We start from the raw sequence: 27,656 nt of genomic DNA on the forward strand, positions 1-27,656 counted from the left end.
ACCTTCCTTTCCTGTCACCTCCCTTGCTTCACCAACTAGGGACCTGCCTGGTTTTCCCCTCTCTGGGTGTGTAGTCCTCGCTTGTCTTTCTCTCCTCCCATCCTGTTGCAGGTGGTTTTTTTTTTTCCTTCCCACTGGGCAGCAGAAATTGTTCCACAGTGGAAATTTAAGCATCCTCAAGTTTCTTCCCAGCTTTCACTGTGTTTTCTTAGACTAAATCGCCAATTTCTGTTTTTACAGGAAATCCTTTTTTTGTGGAATGAGTGTGGTCCCCATTCACTCTGCAAAAATTGCATTTTTCTCTGTTTTGAAATGAGAATTTTGCAAGTTTCAAAAATGTTTTCAAATAATAAAGGTATAGTAGTTTTCCTTTGCTTGTGCATTGCTTAACGTGTGAAAAGATTTTATGAGAAATAATGCAATCCTAGCCTTATTGTTTGAATTTCAGTTCACAAGAATTTTTCTCAGCTAGATTCTTTACTTTTGTGATTAGACAAACAGCGTCGGAGACAATTCAATTTAAAAAAACACACAGTATTCTACTTGAATAGCAGTAGTTATGTACCACTTATTTATGATTGCATTATTGCTTTAGCTCCCAAATAAGGAAGATTACAGTTTCCTGTTCAAGGGAAAAATTCTTTAGATTTAAACCTCCTTTTCCTAAATCTCTGATAGGATGGGTTGAGAACTTCTATCCTTGTTGCCTGGTTTATAAGTGTACGAGACTGGTTATGTTTCATACAGTTTGTCCCCTTGTGTGTAATTCCTTTTGGTCTTTGTTTATTTGTTTATTTTTTTCTAGAGGTCTTGTTACCAGAAAAATACACATGGAATAGTTCACACACAGGGTAGATTATGTGACGGCAGAGTCCGAGGGATTAATTACACAGAAGTCTGTTATTAAAATAAAGAACTTTAACAGGGAACACAGGAAAAGTTCTGTACACTTTATAAAGTCCGTTTGACTTTACAAAGAGGACTTTAAGATTTCATCTGAAGTCAGATAGGCTAATAATTAAGTATGGGGAAAAGATGCCTGCAGTGGTATGGTTTGTCCTCGCGTTTATTGAAAAGATTAAGGTAAAATATTGCAACACCATTAAAAAAAGATATTCTTAAATAGAAGTTTTCAGCAATTCCACATTTTAAACAAGAAGATGGAGACAAAATATTTATGTGACTCATTTTGTAACATTCTAAAACTTAGAGGTTGTTTACAAAAATGCATAACTTGTTGGTATTACAAACTAATTAAAACATACATCAACTACATGAGATGAGATCAGGGTTGATGGAAATGGAAGTACAGACATCTCTCCAAGCTTATTTGGAGTTTTAAAGAATATTGAAACATTCCTTTGTCTTCTTGTGGAGCAGATACTTAAAAAGATGATAGCATTATGTCAATGATTCTAATCAAGCAATATACTGCCAGATTATTAGGGTATTCACAGTAGTTTGTTTGCTTTTTCCTATAATAAGCCGACCAACAAGCCTAGCCAATTTGTGAATTTTAGCCTTAATTTTCAATGTGAAATAAGTTGTTAAATACATTTTCTTGAAATAGAAATAAATCGTATTAACAACTTCTTGTTTCTAGAAACTAAACCAACAAATAGGCCTATTCAAGCAACTTAGCCTTCTTTTCCATGAAATTTTTTGAGAAAGCTGCAGTCAGTAATGTATCAGGATTGAGTTCTATGGCAGGCACATGAAAGTTTAATGTTTCAAGTTCGTTAAGCTTGGTTTTCCCATTAGATTGTAAAACCATCATAGACAAGAATCCCATCATAGGCATTTTGACACTAACTTACCATTAGATGGGATTTCAAAGAGTTCATTAATTCAGGAAGCCGTGATTGAATGCCAGCCTGAATATAGCCCTATGGAATGCCAGAGACATACAGCCCTTAGCCTGGAAAATCTTAATATTTGGTAGGAGAAGCAGATGCATTATAAGAACCAGCAATCAACAGAAAAGTAGCAGAGGGCGTGACGTCTAGGATTAAGTAAAAACAAATGATAGTAGCCATCATAGTAGTGTTAGGTAACTTTGAAATGACATTTATGTGCCAAGCACTGCCCTCATGTATTACATACGGCAACTCATTTGATGCTCACAGCATCTCTATGAAATGGGTCCTTTTATGAGCTTCCTTTTACAGCTGTGAGAGCCGAGGGTATGCAAAGGTTAAGTTTTAAAGACAAATTCTGAGCATTAAATTTTCTTTCTCCATTAATTTTAGTTATGGTTTTGGTTTTTCATTCCTTTGGACAAAAATGCAGGACTAAGACATTGGTAAAATTCCACTTAAAATTCCTAATATTCCTTCGTGCTAGTTCACACATCCCAGGTATAGTTAGTAGCATAGTAATATTTTGTCAAATAAGGAACTTTCTCTAACATTTCTGCAAAGACACTAATAAAATACAGAAAGAATTATAGAATGTCAGAGCTGCTGAGGTCTTTGGATGGCACGTGTGGTATATTTTGGTATTATCCCCTGAACTTTTGTGGAGGGTGGTAGGTAACCATCACAGACACCGTCCTTCTGCACTGCCCGGGCTTCTGAGCTGGTTCCTTATTATTTCATTTAGAATCCTTGCTCTTATGTCCCATGTGACAAATTTTTCTCAGAAGAGAGTTAGAAGAGATGTTTGTCTTTTCAGGGGAAACTGGTATATGTCTTAAGTTTTTACCAATATGATGAGTTATTTAATTCTTTCTGTTTCATTTGTTTTTTTTTACCTTGGTTGCCTGTAAGCTCAGAGCCATTAGTGTAATGTAATTTTTACATTAAATTGCAGCAATAATGGTAAAGAATAGCAGGCTCTGATATATCACTCACTATTGAACTTTACATATGTTAATTCATTTAATACAACATCTTTATGAGGAAGGTTATACCTACTTGCCCGTTTAACAGATGAGGAAACTGAAGGATGCCGAGTTGCAATCATTCCTCCAGGGACATAAACTATTAAGATATGGAGTTGGGAAATCTACCTTTGTAGTTGGTGCTCTTAATAAGTATATTTTACTGCTCCTTAGTTATAATAAATCTTATACCTGGAAAGTTTCTTTCTTACTTCCATACTCTTGATACCTTCATTTCCCCAGAATCTTCCCCTGTTATTGCTGTGGGGAAACACTCACATTTATTGAAGGCAGATGCAATCACGTGACTGGGAAGCATCGTTGTAGGAATGGGATTAATCAGAAAAGACTTCACAGAGAAAGTCTATCAGGGGTTGGCAAACTGTGGACCAAGCTGCCTGTTTTTTGTAAATAAAGTTTTATTGAAACAAAGCCATGCCCATTTGTTTATGTATTATCTGTATCTGCTTTCACACTACGGAGACAGAATGGAATAGTTGAGACAAAAACAGTATGGCCAGCAAAACTTGCTATTTGGTCCTTTTCAGAAATTGTTTGCTGACCTCTCGTCGAGGTGATAAATAAATGACTATCTACTAGGACTGAGAACTTCTTGAAGGCAGAGTTCTTTTTTGTTTTCTTTATCACTAGGGATAACCAGGAACTGGGCACATGATAGGTGTTCAGTAGACAATTATCAATTGACTAATTTTTGTTGATTGACTGGCTAAGGTAAATTATATAAATTAAAAGTTGGAGGAAATATAGCAGAGAAAGAAAGGACAAAGGGGAGCAAAAAAGGCACGGAGTGAAAAGGATATGAAGTGTTTGGGATCGAGGGGCGTTCAGTACAGTTGGGCAGGGTTCCAAGGAGCACAGTTCACAGTGTAGCCTATGAAAGTAGCGTCCCCTGGAGTTATGCAGTATGCAGGCTTTTGTTCCTATTCCTAGGTGGTGACACCGTCAGGGGTGGGAGAGGGATGAAAGGACACATAATGTTACTCTCTGACTGTTGTGAAAGGTGAGGATGGCAAGTTACTGAAGGATTCCCAGATGGGGAAGTGAGCAGATCTTTCCACTGGTGGGGGTGTCAAAGGTGTATGGTTTAGAGAATAGGGAGACAAGAGGCAGGGAGATTGGGAGACTCATGGAGGAGGAGTCAGGGTGAGAGTGGGTGATGGCCTGAGCAATGGCAGTGGTGGGGTGAAGAAGAGGCTCCAGTAGTGTTCCAGAAGTAACATGGGCAGTACTTGACTACTTGGTTGTGAGAGGCAAAGGTGGGGAGGCACCCAGGATGTTCCCACCTCCATAGATAGTAAAACATATTATACATAAAAACATTATAGCACCGTGAATGAAAAACTAAAGAGAAACAAAATCGTTCCTAGTTCCTCTGCTACAGTGAAACAAACTACTTTCATTTGTGAGTGTTTTGGTTATCTTATTGCTACGTAACAAATTAATCCAAATTTAGTGGCTTAAAACAACAATTTTACTATTTCTCGTCATTCTCTAGGCCAGGAATTTGGACTGGGCACAGTGGGGAATCTTGTCTCTGCTCCTCACAATGTCTGTTGGGGCTGGAATGAGCAAGATGACTTCTTCACCTGTGTTTCTGGTTCTGTGGAATGGCGCCTGCAGCCCTGTTTGCTTTGGTGTGGTTTATCCAAATGGACGGACAGAGGAAGGGAATAAAGGAAGCAAAGAGCCACTTGTCTGGCTCTGCTTGGGGCCTTCCAGATTTTAAAGCTCTCTTTCTGTGGTCTCCTGCCTGGGCCTGCCCCTGGGGATGGAGCCACTGTGTGTGTGTCTTCAAGTGGAGAAACTGAGCCCCAGGTGCAGCGACCAGGCCTTCCTCAGGGTAGTGTCTGTTGGGACTGGATCTTGAACAATAGCTTCTTGACCCTGGTCACACACTTTAACCCATATGTTGACCACAGAGCTGACTTGAATAGCTGAGGGCTGGCTAGAAGGGCTCAAATGGGCTCTGTGTTATCAGTGTTGGCTGGGTTTCTGGGTTCTCCTCCAGATGGTCTCAGACTGTCTCCCTCTTCAGATGGCCTCTCTGTGTGGACTCTCCAGCAGCAGAGCCAGACTTTACGAGACAGCTAAGGCTCCCAAGAGCACAGAAGTAGAAGCTACTAGACTTTCTTCAAACTTAGCCTGGAATGGCATGGCCTGGAATTTCATGCAAGTCACAGGCCTCAGCAGGTTCTGGGGCGTGGACTAATAACGCCTCCTCTTAATGTGGGGAGCAGCAGGTGTCTGCATGGAGGGGAGGAATTTGGGGGGACATCTTTAGACATTAGCCACCACAGCAAGACAATGGGTTCTGAGAAGGTTAATCAGATGTTTTGATTGTAACTTGATTGAGTCTGATGGACTTAGTTCCCCACTGAAGATGCTTCAGAATGAAAAATGCAACATGAGTACTGTGACTCCATGATCTGTTAGATAAATGTTAAGGGCATTGTTCTTAGCTCGTCCACAGTTCCACATTTAAAGAACTCACAAGCCCCAGGAATAAGATTATAGTTCATAATAAATGGGCTAATTCTGATTTTGCAAATATAAGAATTATAGGGGGCCGGCCCCATGGGCTAGTAGTTAAGTGCGGTGCTCCACTTCGGCAGCCTGGGTTTACTGGTTCGGATCCCGGGGGCGAAACTACACTGCTTGCCAGCTATGCTGTGGCAGGCGACCCACATACAAAGTAGGGGAAGATTGGCACAGATGTTAACTCAGGGTTAATCTTAACTCAGGGTTGATCTTCCTCAAGCAAAAAAGAAAAAAAAAGAGGAAGATTAGCAGTGAGTGTTAGCTCAGGGTGAATATTCCTCAGCAAAAAAAAAAGAAAAAAAAAATGTGTGTGTATATATATATATATATATATATATATATATATATGTATAAGAATTATGAAACTCCCAACTTTTCTCCTTTTTCCTTTAGCTTCTAAGAAACTCAGGGACACATTTAATGCACAGTCACTTTAATTTATTAACTTAGGTATTTGATATCTTATTCATTCCTTCTGCTTTGAATTTTACTTTCTATTAATAGCCCCATTTCTATATATTTATTAAATATACAGAAACATTATATATTTTAAAACATTTTTAAAAACATTTTGGGAGGGAATCAGTCAAAAATAAAAATAGATGTGCAATTGCCAATAGAATTAATATTCTATTAATATTCCATAATAAGAGCTGAACTCTTATTTTTGTCATAAATGGAGTAGCTATGTTGTTAATTGAAGGAAATTGGATTAGGAATATAGTCAAGTTTGGATTGTGGATCCAATATTCTATTATATCACATCCTAGTTTTAAGTTCTTGTGACTTTACCACTTTCTCAAGTGGCGTTTTTGTTGAAGTTATCGCTGAGTCTATTTATTCAGCCCCCTCAGAACGGAAGGGAGAAAGGAAAATTCCCTATCTCCACCATTCCCAGCCGAAGATGTATTCCAGACAGCAAGCAGGCTCGGAGTGGGAGAGCTGCTCCGTTAGACAAGTGATTGGGTCAGTGTTCTGAAGGATCGTGAATTCCTAGACCATCAGTCATACTTACATTTAAATATAAGTATCCAAACACATCTAAGTCCAAATATAGGACAGCCATTTTGTGATGTTGGTGTTGGGAGAGAGGATTTATGTCAGCCCTGTGGACACATTATGTCTGCTGTTAAGTTCCTGGTTTTGAACTGAAGTATGGTAATATCTCTATTAATAAAAAGAATGTATTCTAGAGACAGGTTTTTGTTTTATTTTTCTGTTTCTTCTCCTTTTTCTCTTTCCCCTTCCTCTTTTTCTTCTTTCTCATTGACATCTTCTCCTTCCTCTTTTTCTTTTTCTTCTTCATGATTATCGTCTCATCTTTTTCTTCTTCTTGTAGGTAACTTCATAAACTGAGCTACCAATAAAATAGGAATAATAGGAATACCAAATAAGGGTTAAAACATTAAGAAAAATAAGTTTTAAGTAAAATGTTAAATTTTTATTGGGGGTCTTGGAATGTTCAAAAAGAAAGGCAGATGTAAGGTTTTTGTTAGGGAAGGGAAGGAGAAAGATTGAAGGAGGCAGGAGGAGGGAGTTGGGAGAAAGTTCTGGAGTGAAGAATCCTGTCAGCCAGTGGTCCTGGGCTGAACAGAGCAGGTGCCGGGTTCTGACAGACACTGGTGACAACTCCCTCACTCCTGGCAGCATTGGGATCAGACGACCTGTGTCCTCTTCAGGGGACAGAGGGTTTCTGGAGGATAGTCAGGGCATGAAAGAAAGACACTTGATTGCCAGAAAAGATTTCTGTAAAAACATTTACAGGAATATAGTGGGAAAGCAGGCTAATCCATCATTTATTATGCACCTATGTATGTGGTGCTATGTAAAGTTTGGTGCATCCCCACTCTCTATGGATAATGGTGCATTGTCTACCATTTCCCCTACCCACTGGGTGCTCATTTATAAGATCATGTAAACAGACCCTAATAGGTTGGTGCCTTTGGTGAATTACTTTTAAAGGCTTTCTTATTTTTAATTTTTTTTTTTTTTTTGCATATGAAGTCGTGACTCAGATCTTACTCTATACTCAGATCGTCCATCTTTATGAAAATATCATGAATTAGCATGATAGTGGGACAGACATTAGAAGTTTATAGATGCTGAAACCGAGGCCCAGAGAAGGGTCATTAAAAAGTGCTGAAAGTACTTATTTTCTTCTCTACTTCATAGATGTGGGAGCTGAGCCACACGGTGGCAAGAGCCGATTTAAGTAGATGTGTGTTGTTGAGTAGGAGATTGTGCCTCCTTTTTGCGTTCGTACCCTGAGAGGGTGACTGGGCTGCAGACAAGAACCCTGCTTCATATGGACATCATGTTTTTCTTGGTCTCCTTTGTTTGGCCTTAAGCAGGGTGATCAGTCTCTAAATGGTCAACTCTGATGGAAGGCTGGGGGCTAGAGTTTGAGCTCCTCAGTGCTACCTTGCGGTCAGTGGAAGCCTCCAGATTAGGGGGGTTGAGTGGAATGGGCTTTTAAAGGGAGTTAGTTGCCAGTGAGGGTAGTAGTGAGGGGGTCTGAAGGGTAACTCCCCACGCCGCCCCCCGCAATCACACTTCTGATTAACAATTAGAGGTCAAATGCCCTGGGATGGGCCATGGCAATTCTAGATCTCGAAGCTCAGACTCTTGTCTCATAACTTGCTGACTCATTTGTACAAACTACTAATTTATACATGAAGATTTCATGTAATAAGTCTGCAATAAAGAAAAAAATCTTACATTCTTGTGTTTTCTTCTGTGTCAATAGAATTTTGTAGAACATCGGCCTGATCCAAGTGATAATTGTTTATTGAGCATTGACTGTTTGAATTGGACCTAATGAATAATTCTCAGAATGAAGACCCTGTCTCAAGCAGGTTGATGTTATTATCTTCTTTCCAATGATTCCAGGCAGAACTACATTTGGAATATCTTCCGCTCCCTTTACTGATGGGGTTAATGTCTGAGGTGATGTGGACAAGCGCTTTGCAAGGAAGAACTTGATATGCAACCTTCAAGTCGACAAATAGTCTTTCGTCTTTTGTGGACTACTGCTGCTTCACACCCCAGAGTTTAGGCCACTGACCTCAAGTTTGCAAATTTTATATCCCATTACCACCCTGTGAGCTCTGTACTCCCCAGGGCCACATAGTTGATGTTTTAGCTGGAATCTGAGAAAGTGTCTGAACCTTTCCCGAAGAGTTGGCTAGGAGCGATTTGGCAGTTCAGTCATAAAAACCCAGAGCTAGTGGCTGGGGTATACGTTATAATTACCTCACACTGTTTCCTATTTGAGCCTGGTTGTGGGTAGCTGGGTAGAGTGGTATTGCTTGTGGGACTGGATTTTAGAGGACTGAGGAGTCATTTTCAATGAACACTAATAAATATTGGTCATGTTTTCGGGGAGGCTTGGAAGTGTGGACATAGACATGCCTGGGGTCAAATCTTGGCTCCACCACCTACTGGGAAGGAACCTCAGACAAGTGGTTTGATCTAGCTGAGCCTCAGTTTCCTCACTTGTAAAACAAGGTTGTAATACTCACCTTTCTGGGTTGTCCTAAGATTGAATGACGTAACACATGACACATTCCTAGCACAGCACCTGATGCGTTGAGCTACGGTGATGAGGATGATTATAATTCTGTTACAGATAAGGAGAATGAGGGGGTGGAGTGGTACAAAGAGGCTGGATTTTTATGGCCAATGCAAAAAGTTAGATACTCTTTAGTATCTGGATACCACGTTCTCCACATTTTCATCTTGGAACTGATTATTTTCAGAAACATAGAAAGCAAACTTGAACTTCAAAAATTTTAAAAATATAATTTGAGTGGAAACTTGCTTTGCCTGTGGAGATCTGGTGATACCTAAAGTGGATAAGGTTTTTATTTTTCAATTTCCTTTTCCCTCAAATTGTGTTGCCCTTATTGGGAAAGAAACTTACTAAGTATCATTCCTTATTAATACGTGCCCCCCCCCACCTCCTGCAAAGACATTTGCATTTTTTTTATTGGCAGATCTGGCAAACAGGCCTTGTTTCCTTCCCAATGAACACTTTGTTTTCAAGAACTTTTGTAAAAGTAAGTTCGATTTTAGGAAATGGAAGGACTGGCCTGAAACCGCTTTCTTTGGCAGCAGTGCAAAGAGATACCCTGGGAATTAAGACTGTTTTGTGGTGAGGTGATTGGCCATTTTTGAAATGTGCTTTAATTGACTTTATCAGAATAAGGGTTTGGTTAAGATTGGGTAGCCAAGATGAGCACCGGTAATTCCAAGCCACACTCTTTCCCAGCTGCCACATATCTGTTCTTGTGGAGAACTCTGGCATGGCTCTAATCATATGCCCATCACTGTGGCCAAAGGAATGGGGCGCTTGGGCTGGCCAGGCCTGAGCCATGTGGAGTGGGTTCCTCTTAGGAAAGAAGAGTTCGGCTAGCAAAGAAAAGGAAGGGAGGCAGGGTGGGGAAACACAACACATTTGCACCCAAACAGAGAAAGCTCCCTGTTCCATAGAGCCAGTACTCTTCCAGTGTACACTGTCATTACTGCTGTTCCCGGGCGCTTTGTGGGCAGGCCTCACTTACGCGATTTGGGGCCAGGCTGACTCAGATTGGCCACCCCTGAGAAGAGCCATGGCTTCCTCTTTCCAACTGAGCATTCCCTTCCTTTGGCTTCATGCTGTGCGGCCACATAATGCTCATTCCGTACAAAGGGATTCTTATTTGTTGTTTTTCTTTGGTGGCCTATTTCTCTTGAGAAACTGAAATTTTTTTTGTCTTTTTCGTTTTCTTTGAGTGATTTCCATTTTGATTTTAATGAGAGTTGGCTTTCAAGAGATCTTAACCTAATCGACATCAGGGAAAGTGGAACAAAACATACATTGTCTTGATTTAGGCAAAGCTTTGGTAGAGTGCCTATAGCTGCACCCTTGCGTACCAACCTCTGGGTAACTGATTGGCAGTCAACTCTAAAAAGTTGTGGCTGCTTCATGTTCATTCACAGCCTATAAAAATGAGAAAAAATAAGAATGCTTTCAATAAGGAATGGATTAAACAGATAATAGTTATTTTTCTCTTTCTCATTAAAAATGTTCAGATGACCTAATATCTCCCATCCCCTCGAGGTAAATCAAACTACCACCAATACAATCAAAGTTGATAAAAAAGCACAAATATAAAAACAAGCAAACAAATATCAGGTAATTTCTGAGCTTTCCTAACTTCCCAGGAAAGAAAGAAACCTCAAATAACAGAATAAACTTTTCTTTTTAAAGTTTGGAAAACCTTTCAGGAATTTTACAAGAATATGCAAGCCATTTTTTCCTTCTTTTTTTTTTGTCAGCAATTCTGACTTAACACAGACGTTGTTGACCGTTGACAGAATTCTAGACCCCAGGGTCTCGTTTGACCTTGGGTTGACTTAACTGCTCATTTGCATTTGGGCCCTTCCCTGAAAATAGGTTAAAACACATTCTCACACGTTGGAGAATCAGAAAACATACCAGCATTCCTTGCTAAATGATTTCCTCCTTTCGTTTCATAGTTCCCATGACTATAAGAATTCTTCCATTTGTGAACAGAAAAGCCAGAATTTAGCACTTTTATGGACCTGATACAGATCGATCCCTTTCCCTTCAGATTTATTTTTTGTTCACTGATGGGTTTATGTTTGTCATAGAGAAGGATAAGGTATCCTTATGAAAATGAATTGTGTCAAAAAGTGGTTGAAATGCCCAAGGGAACCCATCCCCTGGGCTGACCTGCTTAATTATTTGCACAAGTGTGGTTTAGTCATTTGTTCTTGGATTCCTCGTCTAGTGAACATTAACCTTGTTTGGTAGCTGCGTGCTTGAGATTGATAGAAACACTTTGGTTGGATCTTGCCCCTTGTTTAAGATGGTAAACATGTTGGGATGGGGCTGTTATTATCTCTAAATGGAGAGGCCCATCCCTCTCAAGAATGTTGAGTTGAATAACAGATAAAAGTGGTTCTTCAGGTGAATGAAAAAAGAAAACAAAAATGTGGTGTCATGATGGTATGTAGGAGGGTATGGTTATCAGGATGAGCTAGGCCAGGTGCTGCTGCAAAGTTGTTGTGGTTGTTGAACTTTTTAATATGGAGAATTTCAAATATATACCAAACTAGAGATAGTAAGACAATGAAGCTCCAGCTTTAGCATTTATTAATTAATGATCAATCTTGTTTTATCTACTTCTTTCTTGTGCCACAGATTATTTTGAAGTAAATCCCTGAAAAATGATTTAATTAGTGAACATTTCAATATATATCTCTAAAAGATAAAGACTCTAAAGACATGAACACAATACCACTATTACATTTAAAATTAGCTTTAACTTTTAAAATATTGTCAAATAGCCAAGACTTAAATTTTCTTGATTAGGTTATAAATTCTATTTATTTGTTTTTTTACAGTTTGTTCAAATCAGGACCCAAATAAAGTTCATATTTTATAATTGATTGGTATGTCTGAAATATTTTTAAATACGTAGATTGTCCCTCTGTTATTTGTTTTCCTTGTAATTTATTTATTAAAGATATCAGTCCATACTATCATGATATCACTTATATGTGGAGTCTAAAAAAGCCAAATGACCTCAGAGAAGCAGACAGTAGAATGGTGGTTCCTAGGGGCTAGAAGGTGGGGGAAATGGGGAGATATTGGTCAAAGGGTATAAACTTCTAGTTATAAGATAAACAAGCTCTGGAGATCTAATGTACAGCATGGTGATTATAGCTCATAATACTGTAGTATATACTTGAAAGTTGCTAAGAGAATAGATCTTAAATGTTCTCACCACAAAAAAGAAACAGTAACCATGGGACAGGGTGAAAACTATTAGCTAATGCTATGGTGGTAATAATTTTTCAATAAATAAATGTATCAAATGAACACTTTGCACACCTTAAACTTACATAATGTTATTTCTCAATTATATCTCAGTAAAGCTGGGAAAAAAAAAAAGAAATTGGTTCATGTCCTGTAGAGAGCACTGTTACTAAAATGTCAGTCCATGAGCTGCGTGTTAACAGTCTGTGAGGAGATGAGAAGCATGTGCCAGAATGTAAATCTAGTATGGCACTAAGCACACTGTTTAGCTCAGCTGATTTTTTTTTTCATAGCAAGACATTCTGGATGAAGGAAGCAGTGAGATGATTGACATTCCAGTTTAAGCTCCTTATCTCAATTTAGATTAGTAATATATAGTATGTGGGCTAGCACTGGCCCGTCCTAAGCATACTTGGAGTACAGTGCTGTAGAGTTTCTCCCAGTCTAGTGACGACTGCATTCCAGTGGTGGTGGTACTTACTGTGTTCCTCTGTCCTCTGTATTTGCTGTGACTTGCTAGTTAGAGCTGTAGGCTTGATGCAATTCAGAATCAATTTTTTTGGCGAGAAGACTTTGCAAGTGGTATATGTATTTTCCATTGGGAGGCGCAGCATGTCTGCTAGTCTTTCTTTTTGTGATGTTATCAGCCATTGATGATCATTGTCTGGATCCATTAATCTTTAGGGTAGCAGACTAGGAAATATTTCAATTCTGTCATTTCCTATTCATTTGTTAACATTGTAAAGTTTTACACCTAGGTTTGAAGTTACACTCAATGCTTCATGGCCAGCACTGTCTGCAATGCTGCCAGGTCTGCTTTTTCCACGCTTGTCTAAACTGACCTACAACTTTGAGGGTTGTGGAAAAATTATTTAATATTTAATACTAAGGATTAGCTATTATGAGTTATAAAATTGTGGAAAATTTACACAGAAGGAAGCTGGGACTTGAGGAGGCAGGCAAGGAAGGCTATGTTTCTGCAAGGGTCCCTTCCTCTCCCTCATCCCACGATCTTTCGTGAGGGTCAACATGGAAACACTCAATGTGTTATTTTTATTTTACGGTAGGAGTTTCAGGCAAGGGCTTTATGAAAAATTGGTAAGATTTTGGACTATGGGTGTAAGGACGATGTTTGCAGATATTTTAACATTCAGAAATGAGCATTTGTACCCTCATTTCAGCATTAGTTTCTCAGGAACACTCTTTTTATTTAAGAAATAGGAACTTGTAACTAAACTTACTGTGGTAATCATTTCACAACATACGTAAGTCCGATCAGTGTGCTGTACACCTGAAATTTAGACAGTGCTGTGTGTTAATTATGTCTCAATAAAACTGGAAGGAACAAATGAAAAGAAATAGGAACCAGTACAGCTTCAGCGATTCAAATGAAAGATTCTGAAAAACCCTGGCATATCCAGCTCCCCTTGGGAAGGGGATGCAGGGATAAGAGCTGTGCCAGGAGCTTCACTCTGAGGATTTGTGGAGGATAGTGTGTGTGTGTGCGCGCACGCGTGCGCAAGTTGTATTTCCTGTGTGTTTCATGTCAGTGAAAGACGGATGCTGTTCTGTGAGACCTGCTGTATTTCTACTAGGTGATGTCAAACTTCCAGGTAAACTGACAGGTTTTTAGAATAGAAGCTTTGTCTTTGGGAGCTGCTATAGATTTGGAAACCTGTTAGGTATGTTAGGAGGTGGAAGGGGTGCATGTCTTTCTCTGTGTTTTGACAGCATCATCTGCTGCTCAGAGGTTTCTCTATGTTGAACATTTGTGCTGGCGTTTAGCGCCCAGTCTGCTTAAATATAGCTTGAAACACTAATCTCGTCACCCTTTCCCCGGGGCTCAAAAGGTGTTGCGAGGACAGTGCAGGGATCACTCAGGCTGAGAGGGAAATCTTTCGGATCTTGGGTTTCAGGGAAGAGCCGTGCTGGCAGTTGAAATGAGAGTTGACACTTTTTCCATGTAATGGACAGCGTGCCAGCTGCCTCTGAATGAAGTCATAGAGACCTGAATCTGGAAAGTCTTTTAGAATATCATTGGGTCACCCTGGTCTTTGTGAAACTCATTGTCTTCCTAAGCTGGGACAGAATGACCTGATAGTTTTGCTTAAATCTACTTTTCAAAAGACAAGACACACCCATGTTCAAGTGTGTGTACAAAACACATTCCAATGGTAGCTATGAGTAGGGTTTGAATTATCCATGTTTTGAATCTCTGCCTTGCTCCCCACCCATCCATCCCTCTAAACAGTAAACATGTTAAGAGCTGAGAGATTTTTTTTTTTTTTGAGGAATATTAGCTCTGAGCTAACATCCACTGCCAGTCCTCCTCTTTTTGCTGAGGAAGACTGTCCCTGAGCTAACATCTGTGCCCATCTTCCTCTACTTTATATGTGGGGTGCCTGCCACAGCGTGGCTTGATAAGCAGAGTGTGGATCTGCACTGGGGAACTGAACTGGCAAACCTGGGCTGTTGAAGCAGAGCATGCGAACTTAACCACTGTGCCACCAGGGTGGCCCTGAGCTGAGAGAGATTTTGACCAGAGGGGACAGGACAGGATAGTCACCCTGTAGAAGCTATTTCAGAAACAGAAGAACCCATCTATAGGAGTGAGTGCTCCTAAAATGCATTCCTTTTCCTGTTGCTTTCCTTTTCCAATATACTTTGGAAGATCTGTCTTAAAAGTTCTGTTTTTGCAGGCCTAAGAAAAGAAACCCAGAGCACAAAAAAATTATGCACAAATTCGTTTAGATAAAGGAAAACATTCTCTTTAGGGTATTTATGGAAACATCTTTCTAATCTCTAATCTGAAAATCTTTAGTACTAACCTTGGAATGTTTTATTAATAAATTCTTTTGGTTTTTAATTAGTGATTTATGACATGTTTCCGTTCTGTAGCCTTTGAACAATTACTTCGCTCCTCTGAATTTTAGTTTCTTCGTCTGAAAATGAGCACAGCCATGCGTTTTCTTGATAGGATTTTGGGGAAAATCACATGATCATTTGGTAAATTATAAAGTTCTTCGAAAATTGCTAATTATTGTCTTTATTCTACAGTGTCTCCTCATGGACTAGATAAATTCCTGATTTAGTCAAATGCCCTCAATTTTAAATTAGACTATTTTTAGTCAAAGTTTTCCAGCTATCTAAATGTTTAGAAATAAATGCCTACAACTTTGCCTCAATTACAAAGGTTAAAAAAAACTTAAGTTCTTGATCCCTAATACTGTGAATTGTTAATTTCTATGAAATAATCTCAACAGCTGCATGCTTTTAGCTAACTTCCTCTGACTTTTGAGAGACTTCAACTCTATCAATGAGTTCTTTTCTTTCTTTCTTTTTCCTTTTTCCTTAGCCACAATGTTGTCTCTCTTCTGATGAAAGGGTTTGGTAGAGAAACGTTTTAAAAGACCCATTGCCTGTTGACACCTATGAAATAGAGTTTGAGATACAAGACCTTTGAAGCTTTTGTAGTTGTAAAATGTTTCTAAATGATGCATCTGAAACGTGGAAAAATTTGACTCTCATTCCCCATGAATTCTATTTGTGGGTATCTTTTATGTATTCGATTTTTCATTTTAATTTTTAAAAATTAAACATAGTGGATGAAATGGTACTGATTTCTTAGTAGTAATTATCTTTTTCATTCCTTAATTTTATTTAATTTCTTATAAACATATTTACCTTTTCAATAAATTAAATACTCATTACTCTGACAGAATTCTCTCTAACATGTTGTCTTAGTTGAAAGTACGTTTGAAACCCCAAACCTTCATTGACCATTTAAGGTTCAAGTATTGTGCCTGATGGTGGGGTTATAGAGATAAGTCTGAACTCTCTGTCTCAGCTCACAGTGCAAAAGAGAGGGTGATTATTCAGTTCCAGGGGATCTGAAATGTTTGAATAACTTGAGTCCGAGATTAAAGCCATTAAATGAGTTCAAAACTGACCTGCTTCCTTACTTTGTCTGGAAGCCAATCTTTCTGGAAATGGCTCACTGAACCCTGGGTCTGTGAAGCAGTCCTGGGTAACTAATTTTACCTCATAGTTGCTGGTATCTAAAAGAAATCAGGTATATTAAGGATTAGCATATTCATGCTCCCCCTTTTTTAAATCCCTAATTTATGCACTGACAAATATCACATGTTGGCCCTAATGGTCTCGTGCTGGGGGTGGGGGATGGCGCTGGACCTGGGGCCAGGAAAGCTCTGATTCTGGCTGCCCTCTCAGGCCTGTGTGGAGTGGCTGAGTTTAAGATGCTCAGTTCTCACAGCTCACTGGGCAGCTCACTAGAGCTGCAGGGACCATAGGTTTGAGTGGCCAAATTTCCCTCTGCTTGCCTGCCGTGGAATGTGTTTTCCCATAGAAACAACATTTTAAGTTGTGGTCAGGTTCTCAAACCAGCCTGTTTAGCTGATCATGTAGCCGAAAGACTGCTGTTTGACTAGCCTGGGTACCAAACCACCATCTATTAGCATTGTTTCTATTGGAAAAGCCATTCCAAGTTCTAAATACCAACATAGAAATGACATTTTGGAGCGCTACCTTTTTGTCCTTTGGGAGCTGCCGGTTCTTGGAACTAGAGCATCAAATCACTGTGCACTTCCAGTTCCTGAAGGATCCCATTCTTTCCCCTAAGCCTCACCCCATTGGCTGGTTTTCCTGGGGCTGCCAGTACATTCAGAAGATATAATGTCCCTGGACCGTGCTCTTGGTTTGAGAATTTCTGGGTAGTGGGGAGAATCATGTTTCAGCCCCCTGTTTCTTCTGCGAGTGATAAAGAGGAGAGAAAGGAATAGTTGGAGCTGTAGGGAGCAGTGAATTCTATAGACACTACCCCGGGTCTGCTTCGCACTCACAGGTTCTGGATCACCTCCTTAGTTTACTTGTTTGTGTTTCAGTCATTTCTATAATTTGCCTACCCTTTGGAAAAGTACAATGTAGCTTTGGCTTGAGTAGATGAAGCAGAAATTGCAGTCAAAGACAACGGCATGCTAGTCCTTGAATTCATAGGTAAAGTCAAGGGGTTGCGGAGTTCTGGGAAGGAGTTCTTTAGAGCACCATGTTTTCATGGTGTCATTGGTCACATCCTCGCAGATGCTGGAGAGATGCACATGTGAGACGTGCTGGTTTTTCTGTTTTGAGGAAACCCTTCCTCATCCTTATAGAGTCAAATAGCAAAGTTCCAACTTCATAAACAAAACCCATTCCCCACCCCCCCATGTTTAGGTGGGAGGATCTTTTATACAACCACCCAGGGGTGTGATACCAGCAGGCCAGAAACACGTACCCTTCCTTAGAGAGCAGCAGGTCCAGTGCAAACTGTGACAGCAAGTTGGTTAAATCATTGCTTTTAGAAGTTTGGGGGGCCACTCAGATGGTTTAGTAGTCTGTGCAGACTTCTGTGTTCTCAGTGTGGTTTAATTCAGAGTACCAGGAGCAGAAAGTGCCCAGTGCTTCAGTGGGATCAAGACTTGCTGCACATAGCAATGTGCTTCTGGTCTTCATGGTTCAATGTCCAGTTTCCTGGTGCAGTGCACCCTGTGGCTTTAAATTCTTCTTTCTCCCCCCACCCCCGGAGAAAAGCACACGTACACACATGTTCCAGTCACCTATAAAAAGCTCCAACAGAGGGACCGGCCCGGTGGCATAGTGGTTAAGTTTGTGCGCTCCGTTCAGCGGCCCAGGGTTTGCAAGTTCGGATCCTGGGTGTGGACCTGTGCTTTGCTTATCAAGCCATGCTGAGGCAGTATCCTACATATAAAGTAGAGGAAGATGAGCACAGATGTTAACTCAGGGCCACTCTTCCTCAGTAAAAAGAGGAGGATTGGTGGCAGATATTAGCTCAGGGCTAATCTTCCTCAACAACAACAACAAAAAAAAGACTTGAACAGGATTTAAATTGGCTGCCAGTCTAAAATGACCTCCTGGATTTGGGGGAGAGCCTTTGCAGCTTTCTTTGTGTGTGCATGTGTGTGTGTGTGTGTCCCTGATGTAGTGACCTAAATTCTTTGACTCTTAAGTTCTTGGGCTGTTGCTTTTGATCAACACAAAATCCCCACAAAACTACAGTGTAGAGTACACAGCAAGTGAAACTGTTGATGTAACACCCTCTCTGTGCTGCCTGTGCTGTGAGTGACTCGTCTCAGCAGTGGGAAAGCCTTCGTCCAAGCAGCACGTCCAGACAGACCGTTCCAGGCCACCCCGTGAACTTCGTGATGGTGGTTTTAGGAATTGGCCACATATGCCTGGCTCCATCTGTGGCCTTGATCAGTGGCAGCAAACTGTCACAATAAAATATGCACCGATTGGTGAACTGAAAACTTTTGTTTAGCTGCTTTTGGGGTTTTTGGTTTTCTTTTGCTAAAGAAATGAATAGAATCAGATACTCAAGTGAGTTTTTTGTCTACCTTGATTTAGCATTTTCTTGAAGGAAATATGTTGATCCTTGAATTGTAAACATTGATAACATCACTGATTAGAGTAATTATCAACATGTCAGCAAAATAACCATGGCATGAAACCATTATGCATTGCTGTTTAACCGCCTATAGCCTTTTGAAATTAATTTGTAAGAAATAGTTTTCACTATTAGATGGTTTTCCAAGTTGGTGGCATTTACAGCTGGCCTATTTATGATGCCAAAGAGATGGTATTAATGTGTGTTAATTGTGCTTTATACTTATTAAGGCCTTTAGTCAATGTTATCCTGTGTGCTTCCAAATTGGCTTTAGGATGTTCTAGGCATAACAGACATTGTCTCTGTGCTTGAAGAACTATTAGTCTGGGATCAGAGGGTGTGGGGATGGGTTTCATGGATGAGAATCTAGACGTGTAATTATTTAAAACATGATTACAAGACAGTAGATGTAGGCTTTTGAGAGGTGTGTCTGGAATTGTGTTGGTAGGTTGAAAGGTGGGAATTATTAATCAGGGAGGAAGGGTTTGTTACTATGGGGGAAAGATGGAATTATACATTAAAAGGGAAAGATGGGAGAGCTAGTAGAATGATGGAAGAAGGGTCTGGATTTAGTGTGTGTGTGTGGCGGGGGTGGGGGAGTGTACATGGTTGAGGGCTGAGATGGTGAAGAGGAGGAATGGAGCAGGAGGATAGAATTGAAGGTGTAGGTGGAGAAGAGAGTGGGCAGGTCGAGAAGGCCTACCTGGTAGAGTTCTGAAGCTACGGTGAGATGTTTAACATTTTATGGAGGGTAAAAGTCCATCTCTGGATCCTAGGAGAACAGAAATAATCATGGTGAACATGAAAGATACTTAGCTACATTGTCCTAATGGAACAGAGAGGGACTTGGAAGGTAGGAAAAAAGAATGTGATATCAGTCCAACAGTGAAACGCCAACATTTGGACAAGAGATTTGCTTATAAAGTTAGAGAATTTCAGAAGGAACTTAAGCAACTGGTAAACATCAAGTCATAGCTCAGATAGTCCCCTTCTGAGCCTAGCTTGGATGAGCATGCTAAGCCCCCTTGTTCTGGACTCCTCTAGCTCCCCAGGCTGACTTTGATATCAATGTTTTACCTGTTGTATCGACAGTTGGCCTACGTGCCTATCTTCTTTCGAGAGCAAAGAGTGTGTCTTTAGACACTATTTTTTTAATGTAACAGTTTATTTATAATTGCATGGTTACAGCATTACTATATTTTACTCTTTATCAAATTTTTCATTTTAGAACAGTTTTAGATTTACAAAAAAATCACCAGGATAATACGGAGAGTTCCCATATACCCCGGACACAGTTTCCTCTGTTGTTAGCATCTTATACTAGTATGATATATTTATTACCATTAATGAACAAATATTGATACATTATTGTTAAAAGTCCATTCTTTATTCATATTTCCTTGTTTTTTAACTGAATGTCCTTTTTATGTTCAGGATCCCATTCAGAATAGCCCATGACATTTAGTTGTCATGTCTTCTTTGGCTATGGCAGTTTCTCAGACTTTCTTTGTGTTTGATGACTTGACAGTTTTGAGAAGTATTGGTCAGGAATTTTGTAGATTGTCCCTTAACTGGGATTCCCTTGAAAGGACCTCACTATGTCCAGCCCACACTTAAGGAGTGGGGAGTTAGGTTCCACCGCCTTGAAGGCAGAGTATCTACATAAATTATTTGAAATTCTCTACCACAGGAGATTTTATTTCTTCTCTCCCATTTGTTTATTTATCCAATCTTTATTTATCAGTATGGACTCACGGACATTTGTTTTATACTTTGGACTATAATCCAATGTTACTTTCGTTATTTTCTTGCTCACGTGGTTCTAGCTTTGGCCATTGGGAGCTCTTTCATTTGGCTCCTTTGTCTCTTGACATGCCCCTGTTGCTGGGGGTGTTTGTTTGTTTCTTTAGCCCTTTCTTACTTTCTGTCACCACAAGATGCTCCAGGTTCATCTTGTATATTTCTTGCCCAGTTATAGAATCAGCCATTTGTCCCAGGAAACCTGGTTCCTTTTACTGGAAAATGGTATCAGAAACCGAGATCTGGGTGTTAGGTGTGCTCATCTTTGTCACTTTTAGTTCTGATCTAACACAGAGACTGGCAACTAATAGGTCCTCACCTAAATATTGTTGAGCAGCTTTGTACTTCTGGGCAAGGTGATTGCTTAGGTACTCTGTGTGTGCCCAGCAGTGAACCCACTGGCTACATAGGAAGATGAGCTGTGTGATTTTGGTACATTGAGTTGGAAGTAGTAACAGAATGTTTAATTCTAAATGCCTTTAGAATAGAAACTGAAAAGAGAAAGAGAGGAAGAAAGGAAGGGAGGGAAGAAGGGAGGAGGGAGAGAGAGAGGGAAGGAAGGAAAGAGGGAGAGAGAAACAGATATTGGCTTTGGAGGAAAAGATAATAGAGTCACTGATCTACTGGAGATGGGAGAAAGCAAGAAAGGAATAAAAGTCTTGCACCCCAGAATACAAACTGTTCTTCTTTCTGTTTCTTTTGAGGTTATTTTTATTAAGAAAAACTGCGTGAAGTAGGTTACAGAGGTTGGCTGGCTTGCGTCTTCAAAGAAGGAAACCAGGATTGTCCGTGTCCCAGCCAGTGTTGACCCAGACGATCCAGAAATGAGTCCCTGGGTCTGGAGAGCCCAGCTCAAGCTTGAGGAGGCCATGGAAGCCGTTTTCATTACCAGAGTTTGAAGTTTCATTACTTGGGTTGTTGTGACTGGCAGATGGGCTGGAACAGTCACATGTGGTATTCAAATCACTGCTGGGAGATGTGACCTCTGCCTTCAGCGAAGAGGGCCAGAATAACAGCTCTATATTAAGGGCGGAGCATTTACAAAGTTTCTTCAAGTAGCAGTGGGTCCCTTCATCAGATAGTACTCCTAGTTTTTCTCTTTTTTTTCTTTTTGATAAAAATTTTGTCAAAAAGAACTAATAAAATCACGATGTGTGATTCACAATATAGCTTATTTGTGTATTATAATTTTTTCATGATCTATCACATTTTTGACAGTGAAAATTAATTATTTTTAAACTCTGGAACAGCAGGATATTAGGATATTACCTTGAGGCATGTTACGTGGGCAGTTGGGGGCATATGCCTTTTGATACCTACCCCTCTCTACTTATACTCAAGGGGACTAAATCCTAGTTTTTTCTCTCCAAAGGTCAAAAAAGCATTCAACTCATGGAGCAGGGTCCACCTCATTAACGTTTACATAGTGCTTAGTATTCTCCTTGCTCAAGGATTGAGTCACTTTACAGGCTGAGAAACTCATGCATATGCAATAAGACCCCCCTGAACTTGTTTTTATTGCTCCAATCTTGTCTGAAAAGGAGTTTGCACTTGGGATCAGAAAGGCTATCTGGCTGTCAGAGAGACCAGACTCGCAGAAGTAGGTTCTGGCTAAGGGATGTGGACACACTGCAGACATTTTGCACAGAGGCCAATTCTTGCAATGATGTGGTCAGAGCTGGTAGAGCCCAGCTGTTTGCTCCATTGAGAGGGGCTTTAGCTAGCCCACACAATCTCAGAGTGCTGTGTCTGAACTGGATCCAAATATCCAGGCTGCTGAGGCTCACCCATCCCCCAGAGTGACTGGAGTTGGGTTGTTGCAGAGCACAATATTCAAAGCAACTGGTAAGAGAAGTAACAGATAAAGACTTAGCAATTTTTCAAAAGGGAGTATACAGCAGTGACGTGGAATATAAACATATTTCCTCTTCTCCTTCAAGAACTACTAGAATACAGGTAAAAACAGTTTGTGCTTTCTCTTTGGTCCATGGATGGACATTTTGTGATTATTGTTACCCATGCCACCAGGACTGGTATTGGGTGAAATGTTGTCTTGTCCTCTAAATATCACCTTGCCTTAACATAGGGGTTAAGACAGTGTGCTCCAAGTGAGGCTTCCTTAGTTCAAATCCCCCTTCTCTTCTAAGCTGTGGGACTTTGGCTAGTGTGTTTAAGTTTCCTAAGCCATAGTTTCTTTAATGTTAAAGACAATAATGATACAACTTACCTCAAAGAGTTGCTGTGAGGATGAAATAATGTATCTTTTGCACATATCATAAAATTCTTTTCCCTTTGAATTTTACCTTTAATTTGCTGAACGCTACTGCCACTTGCATGGAGTTTTAACTCTGAGTTGGCCGTGGGCTGGTAGGTATGGCTGATGAAGTGGAAAGGAAGAGAAAGGGGTATGAAGGCTACACTTTCACTTACACAAAAAAGTAACTTCATTAAAGATTTATCTTCTTTGTTAATGCTTTTGGTGCTGAACGCTTAAACTCTTTTATAATGGACATAATCCAACATGTCTGCTTTAGACTTTACATATCTTAGTGCTTTCCAACGTAAATAAGACTTGCATTTATTTCTAGAATTAGAGCTGTTTTTTCTGTGTGTGAGTAGAACAAATGCCACCCAGCTTGTTTGAACGAGTTCTATTAGTTTGCAGTTCTCAAGTCCCAAATCAGCAGAGGAGAAATCTTCCATCTTTCTAATGCTTTGCATTAAGCCATATAAGATAGTAGTTTTTAGTGTCATTAAAGAATGAATGGCAACAAGATTATAACACTTGTCATTTGAGGATGTTGACAGAAACAACTGAAATTAAATAATGTATTACTTATTATAAAGGATAAAGATATTAAACTCAAAAAAGTTAAAGCATGCAAACAAAATGAATCGCAACTCAACATTATATGGAATTTTAAGAAATGCAGTGAACTGAAAATGTGATAGCTAATGAAAGGGAACTGTGAATGAGTAAGACAGTTCATACTCTTTCATTCTAATGAAGAAGAAAGTACCCTGTTTATGGGATAAGGTGTTCATACTTTTAAAGTTGTTGCTTTAAATAAAAGATGATGATCAAAGTATAACAGCACATTTAAAAAATGAACAGTTAAGGGCTGGCCTGGTAGCACAGTGGTTAAGTTCCCACCTTCTGCTTCAGTGGCCTGGGGTTCACTGGTTCTGATCCCAGGTGTGGACCTACACACCGCTTGTCAAGCCATGCTGTGGCAGGCGTCCTCCATATAAAGTAGAGGAAGATGGGCATGGTTGTTAGCTCAGGGCCAGTCTTCCTCAGCAAAAAGAGGAGGATTGGTGGCAGATGTTAGCTCAGGGCTAATCTTCCTCAAAAAAATTAAAAAAAAAATTTTAAAAAAATGAACAGTACGGATGGATTAAGTGAGAAAGCAAAAGAATTCTCTGTCTACTTCCTCAGATCCTCATCTCTTAAGGCAAGCAGTTTTAACCATTTCTATTTTTAGTTCTTCCTGTATTTATCTCCATGACACCATCTACTACACTCATACCTCCATGTCTAGGTTTAAACAGTGCCTATTGACTCCTTGCCAGGAAGATGAGGCCATAGCTCCCTTCCATACCTATATCTTTTCTCTCTCTTCTCCTTCCCATTTTTAAAATAATTTTAACTATGACTTTTAGTTGTCTATTGGTTATTTTAAAACATGATATGATATACTTAAACCTCTATTTCTTGGATCAGGTGCTTTCTTTCTCTCCACACCTTTCTTACCAACTTGTTTTCTGATTTACGGCTGGTATACCATTGCTTTTACATGTGAAGGTTTAAAACATTTACATTTTGTTGTGTAACCATTGTAAATTGTGACATATTCCATGTTTTGTCTGTAGGTTGAGTCTAAACATTGAAAAAACAATAAAGGGTGTCTATATTACTGTGATTTTTCAAATACCTTGGAAAACCTTTTGGATGGCTTGCTTTGTAGGACTGAAATGACTCATTCTGGGCTCTTTTCTTAGCTTTTTCACCCTGTTATATGTGTTGTTACTCCATAAATACACTCATTCCTGTCAGACAATATGTCCTGATTTTTGTTTGAAAAACATAGTTACTCCAACTACAGGACACACTCCAAAGGCTCAGGGGTCCTCTGAAGCTATTCCAGGATTTAGTTTGGGGCTGGACTGGATCCAGTGGATTTGTTGTAATGGGCTGTTGGTGGGGAAGGTTTGAGGTGGTTGACTTTGGCCTGGATGGGCGTTTTACATCAAGAGAACTTTTATGACGTTTGGAAGGTTTCAGTGCCAGTCCTCCACCCTATCTTCTCCTCTCACTCTCCTTTCCAAGGTTCTGAGTTACCCCAGGAAGTTCTGGGCACCCTGAACCGAACTTTGTCACAGGAGGAACAAAGGATTGAGAGCCATTGGCTTAGAATTCTTAATAAAGTCTTTCTCTCTTCCTTAATCTGCTACGTTTCCTTTGGCTAAGAGGCTGATTTAAGTCAGAAGATGATTCCATCATGATGATAATGCTGCCTTGCTTTTTCATGGTTCTTTTCCTAAATGAAACTTTTCATGTCTGTTATTTCATCTGATGTACACACACACATCACGTAGACAAGGCACACATTTCCTCATCCCAATGCGTAGAGAAATAAACCAAGGCTCAGAAAGGCCCTAAAGTCACGCACATCTTCAGCTTCTATCCAATCATTTTCTGTCTGGCTGTGGAGAAGCCCTGGGCTTTTGGGTATGGATTTTGAACCTTTTCTTTGGCTCCTCCATCCTTCTTCCTACTTCTCTTTCTGACCTCAGCATCAGTCATTCTGAGGTATGCATTTTGCCCTGCACAGTGTTTCAGGTTCTCTGGGGCTATAAAGCAGTACAGGACAGGGCAAAGGCTTGGTCCCCAGTCCTGCCTGTGGTTGAAGCAGTGAGTTCAGAGGAAACGCAGGAGGGTTCTGTGCTGTTACATGTATAAAGTTTGCATATATAGGGACAATGTTTGACTGCACCCCAAACGAAAATACATTTGAACTATGCAGTTGTTTTGGAAGGCTTGTGCTTATGGGACTGCAGTATTTATACCAGCAAGCCTTGGAATAGCTCCTAGTTTGTGAAATTGATTGCAAAACATTTGACCTTCCTCGTCATCCCCTGAACTTGAAGAACTAGCATCAATGTTTAGGTGCTCACATGCAATGGTAAAATCAACGGTTTCTTTTGAGTCTCCGTGTTCTGTCCTCTAACTTAGTTTCCAGTATAGAATTATCTAGATCTTTACCCAGCTGCTCCCTTAAATTGTTAAATATGGATCATCTGGATTCTGAATGGAGGATTTCTCCAAGACGCATGATGAACTGTCTGTAAACAAGATACCCAGAGTGACACTGACTTTATTTTCCTGTAACTGCCGGTATCATCTGTGTTTCCAAACTTTGGCAAAAGAAATATTTACATATTTTGGCTTTTATTTTTTTTCTGACTAACGTCAGAATTTGCATTCCTATAATTCTAGTGAAAGGAAGAATGTGGTCACCTTTTAGAGGTGAGCTGCGCCATCGAAAAAGATACACACTGCTTCAATGAGTAGAAATTTCAGACCTTACATTCAATAGATTTTGTGAAGACTTAACTAGATTGGTAGAAAGTTTGTTGTTTAAATTAGACTCATATGGCTCCATAGATTTTTATATCTATGCATTGTGATAGGAAGCACTGCACTTTGCATCTCTGGTTGATGTTCCTGTATGCATAGGTGATATTAAGGCATATCCTTATTTGTATCATTACACTGAAGTGAATTCATTATTATGAAGCCAACACTGAGTCCCGTAAGTTTACTCTTCTCTGTCTGCAAAGAGTCATCCTGTTCTAATAACTCAGGGATTTTTTTTCTTTTATTTGGTCATATATTCTTTTTTAAAAAAATATAGAATTCTTGTGATTGAATATTTTTGTTTTTGTTTTAGACCCAATGTCTGTGGATCACGTTATAATGCTTACTGTTGCCCTGGATGGAAAACCTTACCAGGTGGAAATCAGTGTATTGTCCGTAAGTAAACAGTTTATCATTCTTCATGTTCCTTTGCTGTTTTGGTTGCATGGTGATTCTTAGCATTTGATCCTTTGTAATTGCATAGCATTAATATGTTTATAGCAGAGCCTTCCAGCTCTAAGATTTTCCTACTTTCTCTGAATCCAGGTTGGGAAATACATTAACTTGGTCAAACCACTGTTATATTTTAATTCAGTGACTTCCTTTAGAATTTCTCTGAGATATAGGGAGCAGAGCCACAGGGATACTTTGATCAAGGTTGCATATCATTACGTATGTCGTGCCTGGCTGCAGACTCTATATAATCACTTTGATGGGGTATTGAAAAAAGTTTATTATTGCTGCTTTCCTTCTTGTAATTTCTAACTTTGTTGGCCACCCACAAGCCTACCCAAACCTTGTCTGTTGAATTTGGGTGGTCGAGGCCAAAGGCAGACCTGTGTCTTAGACAAAGAGGAAAGGAAGCAGATAGAGCATCAGAGGAAGATGAGTGGAAAGACTACGGAAGAGCTCAAATGAGTACCAGAGATTCCTTTGTTGACTCTGCTGCCATGGCAAGCCTCCAGATTCTCATCACATCCCACAAGCGTTGAGCGACAAGTCGCATGCCAGACAACATGTTATTTAATGGAGTTACCAAGTCAGATTAGTTATGGCATCTATCCTCCATGAACTCTTATAGTCATCATACCTAGAAATAATTTTCAGTTTTCAGAAAATTCCTTTAGTATAACAGAGAGATTTAGAGCTAAAGGACATTAAGGAATTCCTTAATCCCTCTTCTCACTTGGTCTAGAGTGGTCTGTGGAGAATACGTTATTTCAACCAACATTCTCTTGGTGACCTGAAAAAGTTAATCCCTTTCCCAATTTTCATTTTGATTAAAAGCAACTTACTCATTTGGCAGATTGTAGTTTATTTCAGGATCAAAATGGAATCACTAAGAGAGAGATATAATGGTATTTAGAGTTTTCTGAATGAACTCCTGATGACAAACACTTTCCCTGGTGTTCTGTAGAATCTCTGAAAGATGCTGTCTTCAGGTATTAAATAAATGTTTCTAGGATCCTTTGACAGCTTATTTCTTAAT

At 39.7% G+C, this 27,656-nt stretch overlaps 1 protein-coding gene across 1 annotated transcript in view; it reads left to right on the forward strand.

Moving 5' to 3' along the window:
• The window catches only part of FBN1 (fibrillin 1), a 227,714-nt gene that overhangs the window by 4,186 nt on the left and 195,872 nt on the right, over positions 1-27,656 (forward strand). The window contains exon 3 of the mRNA XM_008534321.2: positions 26,481-26,563. Within this exon, the coding sequence (XP_008532543.1) occupies positions 26,481-26,563 (83 nt within the window). The remainder of the gene's footprint in view (positions 1-26,480; positions 26,564-27,656) is intronic.

The sequence above is a fragment of the Equus przewalskii genome, chromosome 1 (genome assembly GCF_037783145.1).
Source record: "Equus przewalskii isolate Varuska chromosome 1, EquPr2, whole genome shotgun sequence".
In the NCBI taxonomy this organism is placed as follows: Eukaryota; Metazoa; Chordata; class Mammalia; order Perissodactyla; family Equidae; genus Equus; species Equus przewalskii.